Source organism: Gymnogyps californianus, chromosome 4 (genome assembly GCF_018139145.2).
Source record: "Gymnogyps californianus isolate 813 chromosome 4, ASM1813914v2, whole genome shotgun sequence".
NCBI classification, from domain to species: domain Eukaryota; kingdom Metazoa; phylum Chordata; class Aves; order Accipitriformes; family Cathartidae; genus Gymnogyps; species Gymnogyps californianus.
Window position 1 is genome coordinate 26,097,826 of NC_059474.1, and position 17,129 is coordinate 26,114,954.

The 17,129-nt window shown below is 40.4% G+C and overlaps 2 protein-coding genes across 4 annotated transcripts in view; one reads left to right on the forward strand and one right to left on the reverse strand.

The window, feature by feature from the left end:
- The window catches only part of WDR19 (WD repeat domain 19), a 54,777-nt gene extending 50,080 nt beyond the window's left edge, over window positions 1–4,697 (forward strand). For 2 of the 3 annotated variants that reach the window (XM_050896513.1, XM_050896512.1), the window contains exons 33-36: window positions 628–751; window positions 2,606–2,682; window positions 3,440–3,560; window positions 4,405–4,697. In XM_050896513.1, coding sequence (XP_050752470.1) covers window positions 628–751; window positions 2,606–2,682; window positions 3,440–3,554 — 316 coding nt within the window. In that variant the 3' untranslated portion in view covers window positions 3,555–3,560; window positions 4,405–4,697. Of the gene's footprint in view, window positions 1–627; window positions 752–2,605; window positions 2,683–3,439; window positions 4,289–4,404 lie in introns of those variants that run through there. The other variant, XM_050896511.1, reaches the window with a different exon arrangement.
- A 272-nt stretch (window positions 4,698–4,969) lies between these two features.
- Window positions 4,970–17,129, reverse strand: part of RFC1 (replication factor C subunit 1) — a 42,458-nt gene continuing 30,298 nt past the window's right edge. The window contains 14 exon segments of the mRNA XM_050896514.1: window positions 4,970–5,496; window positions 6,041–6,232; window positions 7,302–7,515; window positions 7,977–8,122; window positions 9,067–9,184; window positions 9,301–9,455; window positions 9,896–9,994; window positions 10,172–10,267; window positions 10,696–10,833; window positions 11,891–11,979; window positions 12,442–12,556; window positions 14,193–14,302; window positions 15,215–15,611; window positions 16,727–16,831. Of these exon segments, the coding sequence (XP_050752471.1) occupies window positions 5,401–5,496; window positions 6,041–6,232; window positions 7,302–7,515; window positions 7,977–8,122; window positions 9,067–9,184; window positions 9,301–9,455; window positions 9,896–9,994; window positions 10,172–10,267; window positions 10,696–10,833; window positions 11,891–11,979; window positions 12,442–12,556; window positions 14,193–14,302; window positions 15,215–15,611; window positions 16,727–16,831 (2,070 nt within the window). The 3' untranslated portion in view covers window positions 4,970–5,400.

Sequence of the window (17,129 nt, forward strand, 5' to 3'; positions counted from 1 at the left end):
GGATGTATCCTCTTCATTGGAAAATATGCTAAAAGTGAATCTAAGCTCTTCATCTATAAATGTTCCATAGAAGATTAAACATTAAGGTCACATAAGAAATCTGAAAAAAGGTCTTTCCCCCAGCCCCCTGCCCTTAACCCAGGCGCTGTGATGTCTGGATCGAGACTGTCCTTCTGACAGACACGTGGATGAAAACAAGCCTGTGAAAGGCAGAGTTACAAGCTTTATAGTCCTACCAGGATGCCAGTTTTATTTCTTGTTACTTCGATTCTTTGTGGTCACTCCTGCCACAGAAAAACACTGAAATAGAGAAACCACAGCTTTATATTCTATACATATAGACCGTGAGTTTTGAAAGCTTTCAAAGTATTATGATCTGTTACAGCTTTAAAAAGGTTGCATTGTTTCAAATTAGATGGAAAATGACCTATTTCTGAGTTTACGTAATCACGATGAAGCTTGGGTGCTAGTTAAAAGGAATTGTCTGATAGAATATAAAATAGCAACTGGAAGCTATGCGAGTAACTCAAAGGAAAAACACTTGCTAAATATCAAGGCATTGTAAAACATTTTTGTTGAAGTTCAAAGCGCTTGAGGTTTTTATTCACATTTATATCTTACTTCTAGACGTCCAGACACAACAGAGACAGAAGAGCCAACAACAGCCTGTCCGTACTGTGCATTCCAGCTCCCAGAGTGCGAACTTTTGTGTCCCGGCTGTAAAAACAATCTCCCATACTGCGTTGCAACGGTGAGTGTCTGCTGTTTTCTGCAGTCTGAGAATGAACGCAAAGCTTTTCTTTCCTTCTAAAAATAAGTAAGTCCATCTGAACATCTTTGGTTTGCTAGTAGATTCAAGCTAGATGTTTTTGTGGGGTTTTTTTTCCCCCTAAGCTGTTACCAAGTAAGTAAAAAACATTCTTCTTGTCTTTAACTATCATAGAGTGTCCTTAGTTGCCACCTACAAGTTGCAGGCACTTAAGGGTGACAGTAAGATCACAAAGTGGTTCTGGAAGACTTCAGCTTCCTGAGAAGGCAGGGCATGCACCAGGACTCCCCTGAAGACCCAGCACACGCGCGTTCGGTGCAGTTGGCGCGCTTGGGAGAACAGACAGACAGGATTGTGCCGCCGGTGCTGGTGCCTTCCCAACCCAGCCCTTTGCTCAAGTGCTCCAGGGCTCAGAGCAGTAACGGCAGAGATGGAAGTCCCCCCTTTCTTCTTCCATGTACAGGAGCTTGTGGAGGGCACAGCTCTCCTCCCCTAAACTCCAGGCTGCCAAGACTTCAAATTAAAAAAAAAAAAAAACAAACCACTTCAAAAGTCTGTTTTGGGGAATGCCCAGAATGTAACAGAATTTTTAGGCACTTCCAAGGTTAAGTAACGGTTCAGCCAGTGACCTCAGCATTTCTTCTATTACTGATCCTTACAGAAATTAGAAGTTCTAACATTTTTGTTTCAGGATACTTTAGAGTGTAGTGAAAAGGTATGGATGGGGTACATTTCCCAGTGGCAGAGCCATGCATCCCACTGTTACCAGTATCAGTACAATATCTTTATACTGAGGTTAGCTACTGTGTAACACTTTATTTTTACTAGGTTCAAGTGATTTGTCGCACTAGAACTACAGAAAAATCAAAATTTACTTGAGCAGGAATCAAATGTTGGAGTTAACATTCTTTATTAAAACTAAAGAATTAAGTCTTACAAAAAAAAATTAATAGCAATTATCTATTTTTTTACTCTATTGGTTTAGCAGAGTAAGATGACCGGTGTATTTCAGAAGTATTATTGTAAGGGAAAAAACCAAGGCTTTTAAATATAGCTTTATGAGCCAAACATAATGTACATATTCATCTATATTTCACATTATTTATTTAGGCTCCATCTTGGTTATAGTTCATTTACATCACAGATATTTGTAACATCATTAGGAATGCAGCATTTTCAAATATCTTATAAGAGTCAGTGTCAAAACAGTCTACTGTTGCATATCGTATTAGAGCATAAATCTCTCAATATAGTTCAAGGTGCTGTTGCATTTCTATAGTATTGAAAAGGTACATATGAATTCTTTCTATCAAAAGCAAATTAGTAAACCATACCAAAAAATAGAGGAAATCATTTCTGTTTAAAGAGACAAGTGGCAGGCAGTCGGTACGCTCACAAACTTGACAGCATTGAGTGCAACCTCCTGGGCTCATGTGATGTGGCTTTGGGGGCGTTTATTGAACGTCATATGCAACATCAAAAATCCCCATAGATTTACGTACATCTCTAGACATAGATCTACAGATAACATTTTAGACTTGCCGAACTAAAAGAATTTTAACAGTTGTAATTCAAGATATTCTTAGATTTCTTTTTTTAAAAGAGGAATGCAAATTATAATGAAAACACTGCATCTCATTGAGAGCTCCTTTTGTAGTTACAGAATTTACACAGTAATCAAACTACAGTAACACTGTTACCATTTGGGGTTTTGAATTCCTCAAGATCTTTAGAACTCAGTTGCTGAGACTTTTTCACAATACCAGGTACAAACCTCAATGCCCAGAGTACTAGGACAGCACACGCCACTTAATTACTTGCGGCTTTTGCATGCAGGGTCGGCATATGGTACGAGATGACTGGACAGTCTGCCCACACTGTGACTTTCCTGCCCTCTATTCAGAATTTAAGAAGTAAGTTGGGATTTTTTTTCTGTTGCAGGATTCCAATGTTTGTTCGTATTTTAGCAGCAAACTTTTGTTTGGTACTAAAAACATGTAACAGCTGGGGGGGGGGGGGTGGCGCAGAAGAGGAATCCCCCTTACTTGGTAGTTTCATCTAACATACTCACAGAACATTGCTTCAAAGTGGAGCAAAAACTACGATAAAGAATAAGGAAAGAACTCAGCCAGAGATGCAGGGCTCCAACAACAGGAATGGTAATGAAGATGGATGGGGGGCTTGTGTAACTTCTCAGCTCCTTCCAGGAAGAAGACCTGATACAGGGGCAGGGGGGAACACAGGCACAGCAGCAGTCACCAAAACGAACAAGACACACGCAGTAGTGGGTGCAGACTAAGGCAGCGATAATCTCTTGTCCCTGATAATCATCTGTGTGAGAATGGGACTGGATAGCTCTGTTCAGATGTCAGGAACTGTGAAGCTGCAGAAATTTCATGTTCTAGCCCAAGCTCCTTTGTGTATGTCTTAATTGCCAACTTTTCCTCACGCCCGTGCCAACAGCAGCAGCGTTCCTGTTGTGATGTTAGTTCTCAAATGTTACAAAAACGAACCTGTGCTCCACCTAGACAGAAGCAGCTGTTGGTCTGGCCTGTATTTGTTAGGTAGCACAGGTCAGAACTTTGCTCTAATGCTTTCTGCCTCAGGCCCAGCTGTTCCTTTGAAAATGTTAGAATTACCATTTGACCAGTCACCCTTCTTTTAAAACAGCATGTTACAGACTGAAAACATATGTCCAATGTGTTCTGAAAGGATTAACATTGTTCATCTCAAGAAAATAAATGATTGCACACAGTACCTCAAACCAGAAGATGGGGACCAATAAATTCAGGTATGTATGTGCTAGAGCCTGTATTTTTTACTTAACAGGGCTCATTCTAGAGGACAGCAGGAATTTTTCCCAGCAAGGGAAATGCAGCGCTCAAGAATCTAACTTAGAGCCTGGGTCTGTGCCTCAGCTAACTGACGCCCAGCTGTATCACCTATCTGCCCTCAGGCATGCAAACACCAGTAGGTTTTGCAACTGCAACTAACCTGGTTGTTAAATCATTCCAGTTGAGGCTTTAAACAAGTTTCCCTCTATGATCACATTATCCTCTGCAACATGTTCTGGTTTGGAACACATTCCAAACACCAGCTGTGCTTCAGTAGCACAGAGAACAGTTTGAAGATCTCAGCATCAAAGTCCTTCTACAGATCTACCAGCAAGTGTTCAAGTGCAGGAAGAGAGAGATGCGCTAACTGGAAGGAGCAGATCTAAAATGCAGGTTATGTGACCTGAGCCTCTGTGTTTAACAGAACGTAAGAATCTATCAGAGGGTAACAGCAACACAGCATTGGCTTGAAATACTCGTATTTCAAAGCACGAGACCACTGCTCTGTCTACACCACACACTTAAAGCCAAGACTTTGGTTTTGTTAAAGTAATGGCAACTGAAAATGAGTTAAAGTTCTTCAGTAATTTTGACATTTGAAGGCAGATTTACTAGTGCAAACACCTTATGTGAAAACTTTGACCTATAGGTCAAAGTCATGTACAAGTGATATAAAAGTATATATACACCACAATAACCTTATTTTTGTTAATCCCCGCCCCCCCCAGTCTGAGAAAATGTAGTTTGCTATCACAGTCTGTATAGCTTGGGATATGACTAACTGCCTCTGTTTATTTTCAGAACCGCAGGTGTTGTCTGGCAAGCAGCAAGGAAAGCTCTATCACTACATTACCTATCTTTTCCCCACTAGGATTTAATAACAACAGCCACGTCATTTCTATTTTGTGATAGCCTGTAAATATTTAGCTTTTGATATATTTTGTACTTTGATTTATTATAGTAATAAAACTGATTGATAAGTCTTCTTACCAAGAAAAATTTGCATTTTATCAGCAGCAAAAACAAATCAAAGGGCATTCTGTGTTATGTGGGTGGCAAAAAAAAAACCCTAGTGTTCTCTTTTTCAACATCAGTTCTGAACTTTTATGACTTTTCTATTAAACATTTCTTACTCTTTAAGTATTCCTTTCTGGTTTTGATGAAAGGCACAACTCATACAAGCACAGGCTCCTCAAGTTTTGCAACTAAATCCCTCACTGCTTTTCTGTGTCCCTAACTGAACAAAAGGGAAGTTGTAGGAAAAGAACACCACCACATCCTGTACGTGAAGGAAAGCCAGAACCTTGGAAGAAAAGAGAGAGAGAGAGACAGAACACTCCATGAACTTAACCAAAACTTTAAAAGACTCCTGTGAAACGTTTTATTGTCATTTTATATACTGCTTAATTTCTGTAATGTACAAATACCCAATTTAGGTTTGGGGGGGGTTGCATCAGGTACTATTTACAAGAGTTCACCACATAATGTCAGGGGATTTATTAAAAAAAAAAGTGAAGTCCTAGGAAGACTTAGCATAAATGCCAGGTAACTAAGCACATCTTCATCGAGTTCATGCACCCCGATGTTTGTTGCACAAGGATATTTATAGCTTGTAACGTTGTAGCACATTAAGTACAGCATGGCATAGTGAGAGAGTACAGTAGCTACATCACCTCTATAAGAGGAGCATTTTCAACACACTGGTTCTACTTTCCCAGCTCCAGCACTGGATCTGTTTCATGTTCCTGCCAGAAGTTGGATAAGCAAAGCTGCATCCAGAGCAAGACTTTATTCTGTTTAATGTCTTGTTTTCTCTTTTCTTTTCCCTTCCTTTTTTGTTGTTTCTTCATTTTTCTCTCTTTTTGGCAGCTTGGAAGACTTGGCCTTTTTCTGCTACAAACAGAATATACAGACAGTTTAAAATCTAACTGCAGCCTGACAAAAGCAGAAGTCAAAATGCAATCAGTGCTAAAAGAAAAAGCCATCTCTTCTCTTCCCCTCCCCTTTCAGTATCACGTTTTAAGCATGGAGAGTACAGACTCGACAATTCAGTTTCGGCCCAGTGTGGCGATACGTGCCAAGGGTATTACTGGAATTGCCATCTGTGATAACCACAAGCAAAGGCCTGTGGCTGCTCCTTACCGACGGCACCGTCCCCACCAACACCTGAAATATTACTAAGTTTTGGAATTGGATGCAGTATTCATGAGTTTACAGTGATGTCTCACTTTGGTCCAACATTCAAGCAGAAGACAATGGAAATTACTTAGATGTTTTCACACTACTACTAGTTACAAATTTAAAAGTTGAGATGATGTATTTTATATCTACTATGATTTTTTTTTTTTTTAAATTCAGATGATGTTACAAGTCCCAGAAAGGTAACTAAGAGGAAACAGTTTAGTGTGGTAGTTTAACACTGAAGAAACTAAGTCACCTTAATCATTGCATCACTTTCAACAGTATCTTGCTCATCCTCATCAGACTGGATCTCTTCCACATTCAAGTCTTCACTCAGTTCTAAGGTCACCGCAGATCCTGACTGCCTTTTAGATGTCTTGACAGAATTAAGTGAATATGGAGTGAGATGTGCCTCTTTGTTGTAGGCACGTGTAAAAGCTGCTTTGACCTGTTAGGTTGGAAGGAAACACTATGAGCATCAGCTTAGGAACTGTAGATTGTTAGCTAACCAACACTTGGCCAGAGATTCCACATCGTCTTTCCTTTGGGAAGATGTGACCAAAGGTATGTAGAAGAGGACACAGCATCTAACAGCTGTATGGCAAAGGCCCACTTTAAGCGAGTCCCACATAATCCTCAGATAGAGTGTACATGTTCAGATGCTTCTCACTTAGGCCTCTGACAGTTTCAGCACTGTTGTTCTGCTGCCACCTAATCCAAGTCGCTTACACCAAAGCCACCCTCGGCAGCACTGAACACCTGCCACACTGGAGCAGCGTATTCAGACTAGGGGTAAACCCCCAATAGTAGCGTAGGTTTAGTTATCAGCAGAGAAGATTCATCTCTTTCCCTGAGCACTTGACCTGGGATGGGGGGATGTTCAGATCTCACACCTGCCTAGTTTGTAGCAGGGACTTGAGCTTAGGCTCACCTTGTACCAGACGAGGGTCCCAACCACTGAAGGGGACTAGCTGGATACTGGAGGAGCACCAGGCACAGCCCCCCCCAGCTCTGGCAGTTCAGTCTAGCTGGACTGTGAAAGACGCAAGCTGCATGACAGCCTCTTAATTCAGTGCCACACCGTAACAAATACAACTGCGTCCCTCCTCCTTTGCACGATGGTAAGAAAGGCGGTGCTATGCATGAAGGTGATACAGCTTACAGCCAGGAGCTTGCCTGTAGAACGGTACCAGCTTTCCCTGTCCCTTCTGTATTCCACTTCTATGCCCCAGACAGGGCCAACTCCCAGTGATCCCTGACACCAGGAACAACAGGTGTAAGACTGCTGAATGAAGCACAGCCTGACTATTTTAGGACATACCCCTAAAACCTTCAGTAGTATGTTTGACAGCTGATTTGCAAAGACTACCATTAATTAAATTACAGGTAATAAAATCATTCACTTGCAGCTGCACCAACTTCAGCCTTCCAGCAGCACATCCATACCACAGCTATGATTCTAGGATTTCTTTTTAAAGATATGGAAGAAAAGGAAAAATTTCACTAGTGCATTTTACCTTGGGATCCAGCTTTGAAAAAGGACTGGGTTTGCCTCCCCACATGCTTATTTCCATAATATTTTCAATATCTTCTTTCATCAAGCAGTAAGAGTCCATGAACGTTATAGCTTCTTGTACACCATCTGCTCCCAAGTCTTTCAAGGGCTGGACAAGCGCATCCCGCAAATACGACAAATACTCCATATTTACTGTCCTCTTGCATGTCTGGGTTCTTTGTCAAATTGAAAGGAGTAAGTAAATCTGTACAACCACCACCACTCACTTCTAAGCACAAGCAACCTGTAGGTAGGCCCTCAGCAAATGGATAATTAGCTGCCTTAAGCGTTAACTGCAAGTTGTACTGTGCCATTCCTTTTGCCGCAGCTGCATTAGGGATAACCTGATGCAAGGTATTCAAACACCGAACAGTCTGGGGAAACGCATCCCTAACTGAGAAACAACTACTTCACGGGGAAAAAGTCACAGTACTGCTGACTATACTAAAAGCGTTGGCAGTCCAGCTGTTGTCCAGATTAAGCGCTAGGAAAGCATCACCAACAACATAAGTGTATATTCTGTGAATATCCTTGTAAGTTTGTACAAAGCACAGCAAGGAATTAATGGTAGGTAATGAACTACACGAGAACTAAATATTCGTGTCGATATAAACCAGAAGAGGAATGTCAGTACTACCTGAGACTCATGTGCATTGCCAGTTCTTGAATGACACGATCATGTTTGCCTGTGGATGAAAATTTCCCTAGCCAGCTGGGAAAGACAGGAAACTGGGACATGTAGCCTCTCATCAGCTCCCCCGGGAGAACACTTGCATAAATAGCCTGAAAAAGTAACACACATGTCAAGCTCAAAGCGCAATGAATGAGTCTCACTGACACCGTGACACACTGCCCTCATTGTCTGCGTGAAAGGGGGTAGTCAATACAGTTCCACAGTGGAACAGCTTGTTTTATGAGAACTCTTTCTTGGTCACTTGTTTCTGTTCAACCCCTTTCAGGTTACAGCTGCATCTCTTGCACCACCCTATTTGTTACCATGTTCTAAAATGTCTGTGAAATGAGCTGGGTTTTAAAAGCCATTTTAAAAAAAAGCCTGTTCATTTCTCACTTTAGAGTGCAGTCAGACAAACAGCTGACTTCACACAAACAAGTGCTGTAGTATCCAGCAGACGGACACGGTGAAGGAGACATTTCCAAAGAACACCACGAATCTACATAAACTCAGCTAGATAAGTTCCTAAGCAACTCATCTGTTTGGACCTGCACTAAGCAGGGGGGGTGGACTAGATGACCTCCAGAGGTCCCTTCCAACTTCATCTATGATACATTCTCTGACACCAGTCATAATCCTTTACACACAAGTCTTGTCAATGTTTCCGTGACCATTAAAAGAAGTACAGTGACGAAGCTTCAGTCCTCTGTGCTTTGGAAGAAATACTGGCCTGGTGAGAGGCTGGGACAGGAAGCACATAAATAAAACCGAGTAGGCTTGTAACTGCACGTCAGAAGTGCTATGTGCCATGTGCTCCTATGCTTCATAGGGAAGGGCCAAGCTTTTCAAAGTTTCAGAAGACTTAATTTCATGATACAGTGTGCGTTCAACAATATGAATATGGCAAACTGCTCTAATCACCCGCAGAACAGAGAATACTACATGAAGTATGAACTACATAGGTCATAAAATTATACTGAAACATCAATTTCAAGGGATCAGTCTTTCACACTGGACACCCATAAAGCACGTAAAATGAGTGTCAAGTGCTCACCTGTGTTGGAAGAAGGTTCCAGTTTTGCTTGCTACGAATCTGTTTGTCCACTATATCACCATCACATATACTATCAGCTGCTCTACTCAAAAGCACCAAGTGCTTTTTCAGATTTCCTCTGGAAAAAAACCAAAGTTGACTGTATTACAAAGCAGAAATATCCAGATAGGTTTTAGTCTAGTTTGACTCCCTAACACAAAAGCCTATGTCACTTTAGGGTACGGAATAACTCACCCAGCAGCGGCTGGTTTCACATGTACATAGTTCTCCTGCACAAAGAGAGGTGCTAGGGAATAATCATGGAAGAAAAGATCTGATTTGTCTATAAGAGACATACGAGAAGCCTCCTCTCCAGTAGCAAAAACCTTCCGGACAACATCAAAAGGGCCCTAAGTAAATGATATTTCAAGAAGTCAGTGGGTTGCAGGTCAACACAAACAGTAAGACACAGCACAGTATCAACAAAATTACTGTAGTGACGGTACCCAACAGTATCTGGTCTCATCAGTACAAGTTCAATGTTCAGTACTGCCTTCCTAGTACTTCACCAGTTTCGAGAATTGGGTTTTACTTCAGATACTAAGAGAATTATCTCCTAAATAGAGGGCTCGGGATGAGAAGTATAAGCTTAATAATTGCATCTTATGTAAGAGACCAGTAGATCAAAATACATACTCAGTCCTGGATTTACTCCTCTTCAACTATTTGTGGCACGTTTGACAGCTCCCTGCTTCTAGACTATCAGTGCTTTAGTTCTGAAGATGCTTATAAAGCCTAGTGATTACATCAGAATATGACCGTAAAAGCCAATCCAGTATTTTACACTTACCAGTTTTATATCCTTTTTGGCTCTGCTGGCATCCGTTTTAGCCTCATCGTAAGTCAATGATTTATCTTTCGCACACCACATATTAAGATTATGTAAAACCTAAAGAACAAAATTGACAATTTGGTAGCATAAGAGCATTTAAATGGAAGACTCGAGCAGAAAACAGCCTGATCTCTATACATTAAAATAGTAATACTGTTCAAATACTACATTGAAGTCAAGGACTCGTAAGCAACGTGCTCTCTGAACGGACACTGATGCTGAACTGGCACTGACCTGTCTGATGTCCTGATTTGCTGCCAGGATTATCTCTTGCATAGCAGGTGGTGGAATTTTTAAACCTTCTTTAAACGCAATAGACATCATGGCACCCTGTAATACACACAATCAAGAAATTGTCACTAGAGAATTCCTATGATTCTTCCCCCTACAGAACACACTGACACATCTATGAAAGAGCATTACCATATTTTTCTAGTTTTTTAAAGCACGTATAACTTACATTTTCTCTCATAAACATAAGTCATCCCTTGTCATTGGTGTTAAAAAAAAAGTGCATGATCATTTAAAAAAAAATCTTTGGATATACTTAAGATAGACTTCTAAATCTGAAAGGCTTTGGGATACTTCATTCTTTGGGAAGAAAAACTTAGACAACCCATTTTGAAAAGCAGAGTTACTCACTGAGGTGATCTGTTAAGTTTTAAGCGGTGTTGCCAATTCTGTATAAATTCTGCCACATGAAGACAGAAGTTACTGATGGTAATTCAGTGCAGCCCATACAGCCACAGCCGCCTTACCTTAATCTGTTCTAGACGAGGTCTCTGAAAACGAAGATCAAAACAGTAGTGGACCAAGGAACGAATTTTAGGATGGTTTCGATCATTACACATACAGATGATGGGTATCTTAGTGTGCCTAATCAAACCAATCAACTCCTGTGATTTAAACACATTACAACAATTACATTAGATACCTCAGAGAATAAGAATGTTTAAAATGTCATAACAAGCAGCATTTGTCCCTGCCTTAAATCAGATCCTTGACAGATGCAAGTCTATAAAACTCTTCATACTGTAATTACGTTTCCACACAGTGAAAACCTAGCCCCTCTCCTACTTTTTCCACTTGCTATTCTATTCAGCTGCAACAAATCTGCTGTCTACTCACTTCCACTACCCACTTACAGCAATCATGTTTAGACCACTCTTCATGAAGCAATTAAGATCAATAGTCCAGAGCAGAGCTGTCCATCTGCAGATCTAGATTCATTTGTCCAAAGGCCAGTTTGACCTGGCCTATGCTCAGAAGGAGCACACATCCTTCTGACTGCACCCTGCCACAAACAATGAAGAAGCAGGAAGTAAAAAGATCAGCTCTTCCCCGTCCAAAGAGCTCAACCCTGAGGCTTCAGCATTATTAGGCTTACCAGAACAAACTTTGCCTGCTCTAATGAAAGTGAAATTCAGTTCAGTTTCATATTCCTGCAACGTAAATGTCTGCATCTGAGCTAAAGATCTGTATGCCCTTTATTGTCAAAGTACTGCATGTGACCATAGGAAATCTTCAGAAGCTAAAACTGGAGCTGCTAAGGAGAACAAAGTATAATACTGCCTATGCCACACTGTAATCTGACTGGGACAGTGGCTCTCTTCAGTAGGCAGTAACGCTGAATAAACAAACCTCCCACTGCAGGTAGATGTCAGCTGCAGAGACCTGAGGATAAGCTCACCTGTCCAGGAATAAACATGTAAAGCGCACACACCCAAGTTCATCACTCCAGTTTCTTTTACAGAAGTATCTTTTTTCCCTCCTCTACCAATGCATAATTCTTCTTACACAAAAGACAGACTTCTAAAAGAGGTCAAATAAACTGTACTCTACAGAGACTTTCTATGGACCATGGGTTGAGGACAGCAGACTGGCTTATATTTTGTGCTGTATATGGTATGCACTCTTAGCAATGGCATTAGCTAATAACTATAGCAGTTTCACCTGAATCCCTCCTCTGTCTTCATTGCCTGCCATACCATCCACTTCATCCATGATCAATACATGTTTCCCGCTAACTGATGAGGATGTGCCTGAAAATGAATATGGACAAGAAAATGAGATGGGAATAAAATAGGGTCTTGCTCAGAGTTTTACCCAATGCTTTATAGGTTAGGGAAGCCCATCCTAGACAACTGAGGTGGTGGTGAACCTCTTGCTCCGCCACTTGATCACATGAATCTACGTTCACAGAATAGAACTGACTATAACCTCGTGTCATCTTCCAAGAAACAAGTCCCGTGCAACAGAAGAGCAACTGCGGAGTTCTTGAGTAGTTTGTGCAGATTAACAACTGATTCTACTGATAGCAGGATTTAATTCTACAATTGAAGAGGAAATAGAACAGCTTACTAAATGAAGCCATCCTCTCAGAGCCAGATCCCTCCATGTGACGAGCAAGTTAAATTCCTAACACTGTTGCGTAATAAGGAAGCTCTGTCCCTCCTGTAACTGGACTCCTAACACAACAAAAATCCTCCTTCAAACAGACATACCAGAGCAGAAGTCTTTGATGCTGGTGTTGTTAAGCGATTCAGCAACTACTTCCTTCAGGCTGTTCTTACTGCGAGTGTCACTGGCATTCAGCTCCACATAGCTATACCCCAGTTCCTAGTCCAAACAAGTAAACCACACAAAAAATGAGAACACAGATCAGTGAAAGAGCATACACATACTCAGAAATAGAAACAGTATTTCAGAGTTCCAGAATAAAGCTCTTGCAACACCATTTTCACATATAATTTGTAGCTTTGATTCCTTTCTCCCCTTATACTCCTTTTCTCTTGCACTCCAAAAATATTTATAACCAGACACAGAACAGATATGCCCAAAAGAGAACTTTTTTTTAAGGGGGAGGTGGGGGAAGTCAGTGGCACAGATTTAGTTCTGAAGGATTAACAGAACTGCCACCAGGGATAGAAACAGAACGACGAGCCAAAGCTGGCTAAGCTCCACGGTATTTCCAGCTGCATATCAAGTCTTATGCACAAAGAGTCAGGACAAGAAACATGCCACATGCCTCAAAGCTGAAGGAAAGAGAAGCTTTTAACTATTTAACAGCTAGGAAACACATTGTTCGCCAGCAGTCCTAACACTTCAGAACAGGGCTGGGCTGCATGTCAGTCCCTGAAAGAGCTTAACCCAGCTGCTCCTTTATCAGCAAACTCCCCTGCCAGGGGCATGCCACGGTGCAGCAGTGAGCTGCACACAGCTTTGTTCTTGCAGCTTGAACAAGCCAGTTTTGTTGGCTACTCCTGTGGAGCAGTGAGATGCTCTGCAGAGACCTGAAGCAGCTGTGAGCAAGCTAGGTTGGAAACCAGAAGCAGAAAAGACCATGGTAGTGCAGAAATGAGCTCAAGTTAGTGCAACCAGCTTTTCTGCAGGTCTAGTTTTGGGTGCGGCATCAGCTTGTTGGCACAAAGCTCTGTGGTGGAGGGGACGGGGCGGGGAATTGGGAGTTAGTCCATACAACTCATATATTGAGGTAAGTAATCATTCCTTCCCAGCACAAAGATCAGATAGCTGACAATAGCTCTCAACCCTTCCAAGCTAGTAGTATCATATTCTAAGAAAGTTCTTGCAAGTCAAGAACAAAAATAATCTGTAACTTGATACAACAACACTACTACTAAGTTAGCTTTAATGGTACTTCTACAATATGGAGTTCTCAGCTGATTCTCATGACACAGTTAGTGGAACACAGTGTTCCAGCTAAGTTAGCAAAAATTAATTTCTAAATTCAGATTTAGAAATGGACACATAGCCCTGTCAACTTCTCTTCTCTCATCCTAAAGTAGTATTTGAATTTAGAATGAGTCTGGGAAAGATATCTTCGTTAGATATATAAAAAACCACCGCCAAGTCTGTCACAGAAACTTTCAAAAAGCTTGCCAGAATTCAACTCCCACTAAATTTAGTGCAAATATTCTCTGGCTTGTAGAACTACTGCTGAATGCTCACAATTCTTGAAAACCATTTCCAATTGTTCAACATACTGCGATATGCTTCCTCTCAATATAACAGAAAGAAATGCAGACGCCCATTGCTACATTCTTGCCCCAAACCTGATAAAGGTATCTAAACATCCACATATTTTCACCTGTAACCCTGTTCTGAGCAGATGCAACTAGACTGGGAGCAGACCCTGGTCATTTAGGGCATGTCCACCTGCATAGCATATCTGTATCCAGATACAGAATCAATATATAACAAAAAGTGCTGGGAACAACTGTTAATATGAACTCACCTTACAAACCAAACAAGCTGTAGTAGTTTTACCAACTCCAGGTGGACCAGAAAGTAATGCTGCTTTAAAACCAGTACCATCATCTTTGCCTCCAGTTTTATTGGTCTTTGCTATAAAAGAAGATTCCAGGTTTTACCTAGGTATGTATTACAAAACAAACTGCATACTTCTAAAGATATCAAACATCACTGGAGTTTCTCCTCGTTTAAGGCCTGATAGGAATATCAAAAAAATGCATACACATCTGCATCCTAACCATTTGGGGAAAAGCAGCTTAAACCATCTTAGTGTAAGACTTGCAGTGATTCTAAACTGAAAAATAGCAAAAGCGCTATTAATGTAATACAACTATTTCAGCAATTTCCTCACAACCACATCATAAAAAAAAAAAAAAAAACAAACCCCAAAACACCCCAAACACACCACACAGAAAAACTCCACTACCCACTATGGCTGAAGTGAAACTTAAATGCTATTTTAAACACAGAAAAAACTGTCTATAGCATGACACACTATGCATGACGTGGACTACTCATCAGGCAGAACCAGGACCTTAACAATTCATCTCTTCCCCATGCACGACAGCAGCCCTTTAGACACGTTGCTATCCTGTATTTTCACCACATGTACAGACAGGTTAGCACTGGCCAACATTTCTCTTGGTGAGAAAGAATTCAATAGGCTGAACATGAGGCCGTTTTTATATACATTACTGTTAGGTTATTTTGGTTTCTTTTGGAAAAAATTCACATTTAAGAGCCCACCACAAGACTTTAAAAAAAAAAAAAAAAATATTTTCAGACACAGTTTTCTGTTTTGTTTTTTTGGAGGGAGGGTGGTAAGTGAACAACTGCTTCAACAAAAAAACTCGGGCTCAACTGCTGCTAAAAATGCATCTGACTGCAGCCTCATTCCCGATTTCTGGAGTTGCTCTGCTATCTAAAGGGCCCTTATCAGGCCAGGGAACCAAGCAGTGTGATTGGCATGGAAGAACACAGAGAAAAGTTAACCGCGCTAGTCACCTTGTCCATCTTCTGAGGTATTCTTGTGCCAATTTCTGAGCCATCGGAGCAGTTTATTGGCACAGCTTTGCTCACCCTGCTGTCCAATTATTGCCTTAAGAGATACAGGCTTGTATTTATCTACCCATAGCAATCTCTCTGTTCCATCTTCATTAATCTCAGAAACCAAGCTCCCCTTAGGTTTGGGGGCTTCTTTCTTCTCTACAGTCTGCCATTTAAAGTCCATAAGCTTTCGAACAGCAGCAGTTTCTTTCTTGACAGATTTGACGGTATCTCCTTTTTCAGGAGTAGACTTGTATTTTTTATTACCAGCTTCCCTTTTGAATGGGCTAAAATTCCTTTTTCCAGCTTCAGCTTTCTGTGGTGTCTTTTTAGGTCTTGACTCCGCTTTCTTTGCCTTAGGAAAATAAAGGTAAGAAAATTAAAGGGAAATTTCAAAAAAACCCAAACAGTAAGTAAACATGCTGTCTTTGAACACACATACAAGGAGTGCTTAAGAAAGTAACAAAGCTTATGTATTGATAAAAAAAAAAACCCAAAACTTCCAGAGCAGATAAACAGATATTCCTTCCTGAAAAATAAACCACTGTTAAACACTATGCCACCTGGTTCTGTAGCACAACCCACAAAAAAAGAGGCAGGAAATGTTCTGGTCATTCCAAGAGCAGACCCCTTACTCACAAAGCCTGATGCATCATTAAAAAAATAATGCAAAACTGATGACTGTCAGGTTGGAACAAATAAGCCAGACACCCATGAAGCTCTTGCTAAACAACGCTTCCAGAAAGTGTTCAACCCAAAACAATTCAAAGGGAGTGAAAGTCATTAGCTAGTAAGCTTAGAGTTGCTTTTCCTTAGGACACTAATAGTATCTTTACATGCAACAATTCACGTCTAGCCACATCAGAAGTACTAAAGCAACAGCTATACTGAATGCACAACATGCTAGAGCTAACGGAGATTTTAATAACATTTTATCAGCCGCTACAGACTAAATTTAAGTGTGCGTAAAAAACTTGTTACTGTTTTTACAGTATTCCTTGAAAAATTTACCTTTAACATTATTAGTTCAAGTACCACATAAAGACAAAATCTGTTACGTATACACATGGTTTACATGTAGTTGTCCCATGTTTACAGTACGATTTTATATTGGGCCTGTCTGGGTACCACACAATATCAGCCACAATTACTTATTTCAAAGAATAAACAAATACTCAAAGTTTAAAACTGAAATCATCTAAGGAGATACATTTACCCTCTCAGTCAGATACCTAAAATACAGAATAATGTCAGAGTATAAAAATGAAAGGTGGGAAAAAGCCTTATAGCTTCTAAGTAGAAGTCTTAAACACAAATATAAAATTTTCGCTTTCAATACTTTTAACCTAGAAGGTCAAACTGACAATCGTAGGGTTACCGTTACTGGAACAGAAGACCAAAAGGCCTTTCAATTAAAAACAAACCAAAGCAAAAAAACCAAAAAAAACCCTAAGTTTATAATAAACAAACCTCTGTTTCAGCCGCCAGCTCATATTTGGACTTTTTGCCTGGCATAGTTCGAATAAGATCAAACAGGCCATCCTCATCAATAACTTTTGTCCCTAAAGTTGATGCCTGGAGCAAAAGTAAGAATTAAAGTCAAGTAAAGTTAGGAGTTACATAATTCACTTCAAAGTGCTTTCCAGTAAAGACTATGTTTAGGAAGACAACAACAACAAAAATGGGTTTTTTTATATATATATATATGTGTGTGTGTGTGTCTGTATGTACATACAAATAAAACCAAAACAAAGCCCTAAAAACATTAGGCAACTTTTCCTTTTTAACATGCACTTTATTGGTAGTACTGCCTCCTTTTGGCAGATACTGAAAATCAACAGTTAGATATGAAAATTCACAGTTCCACTTCTAC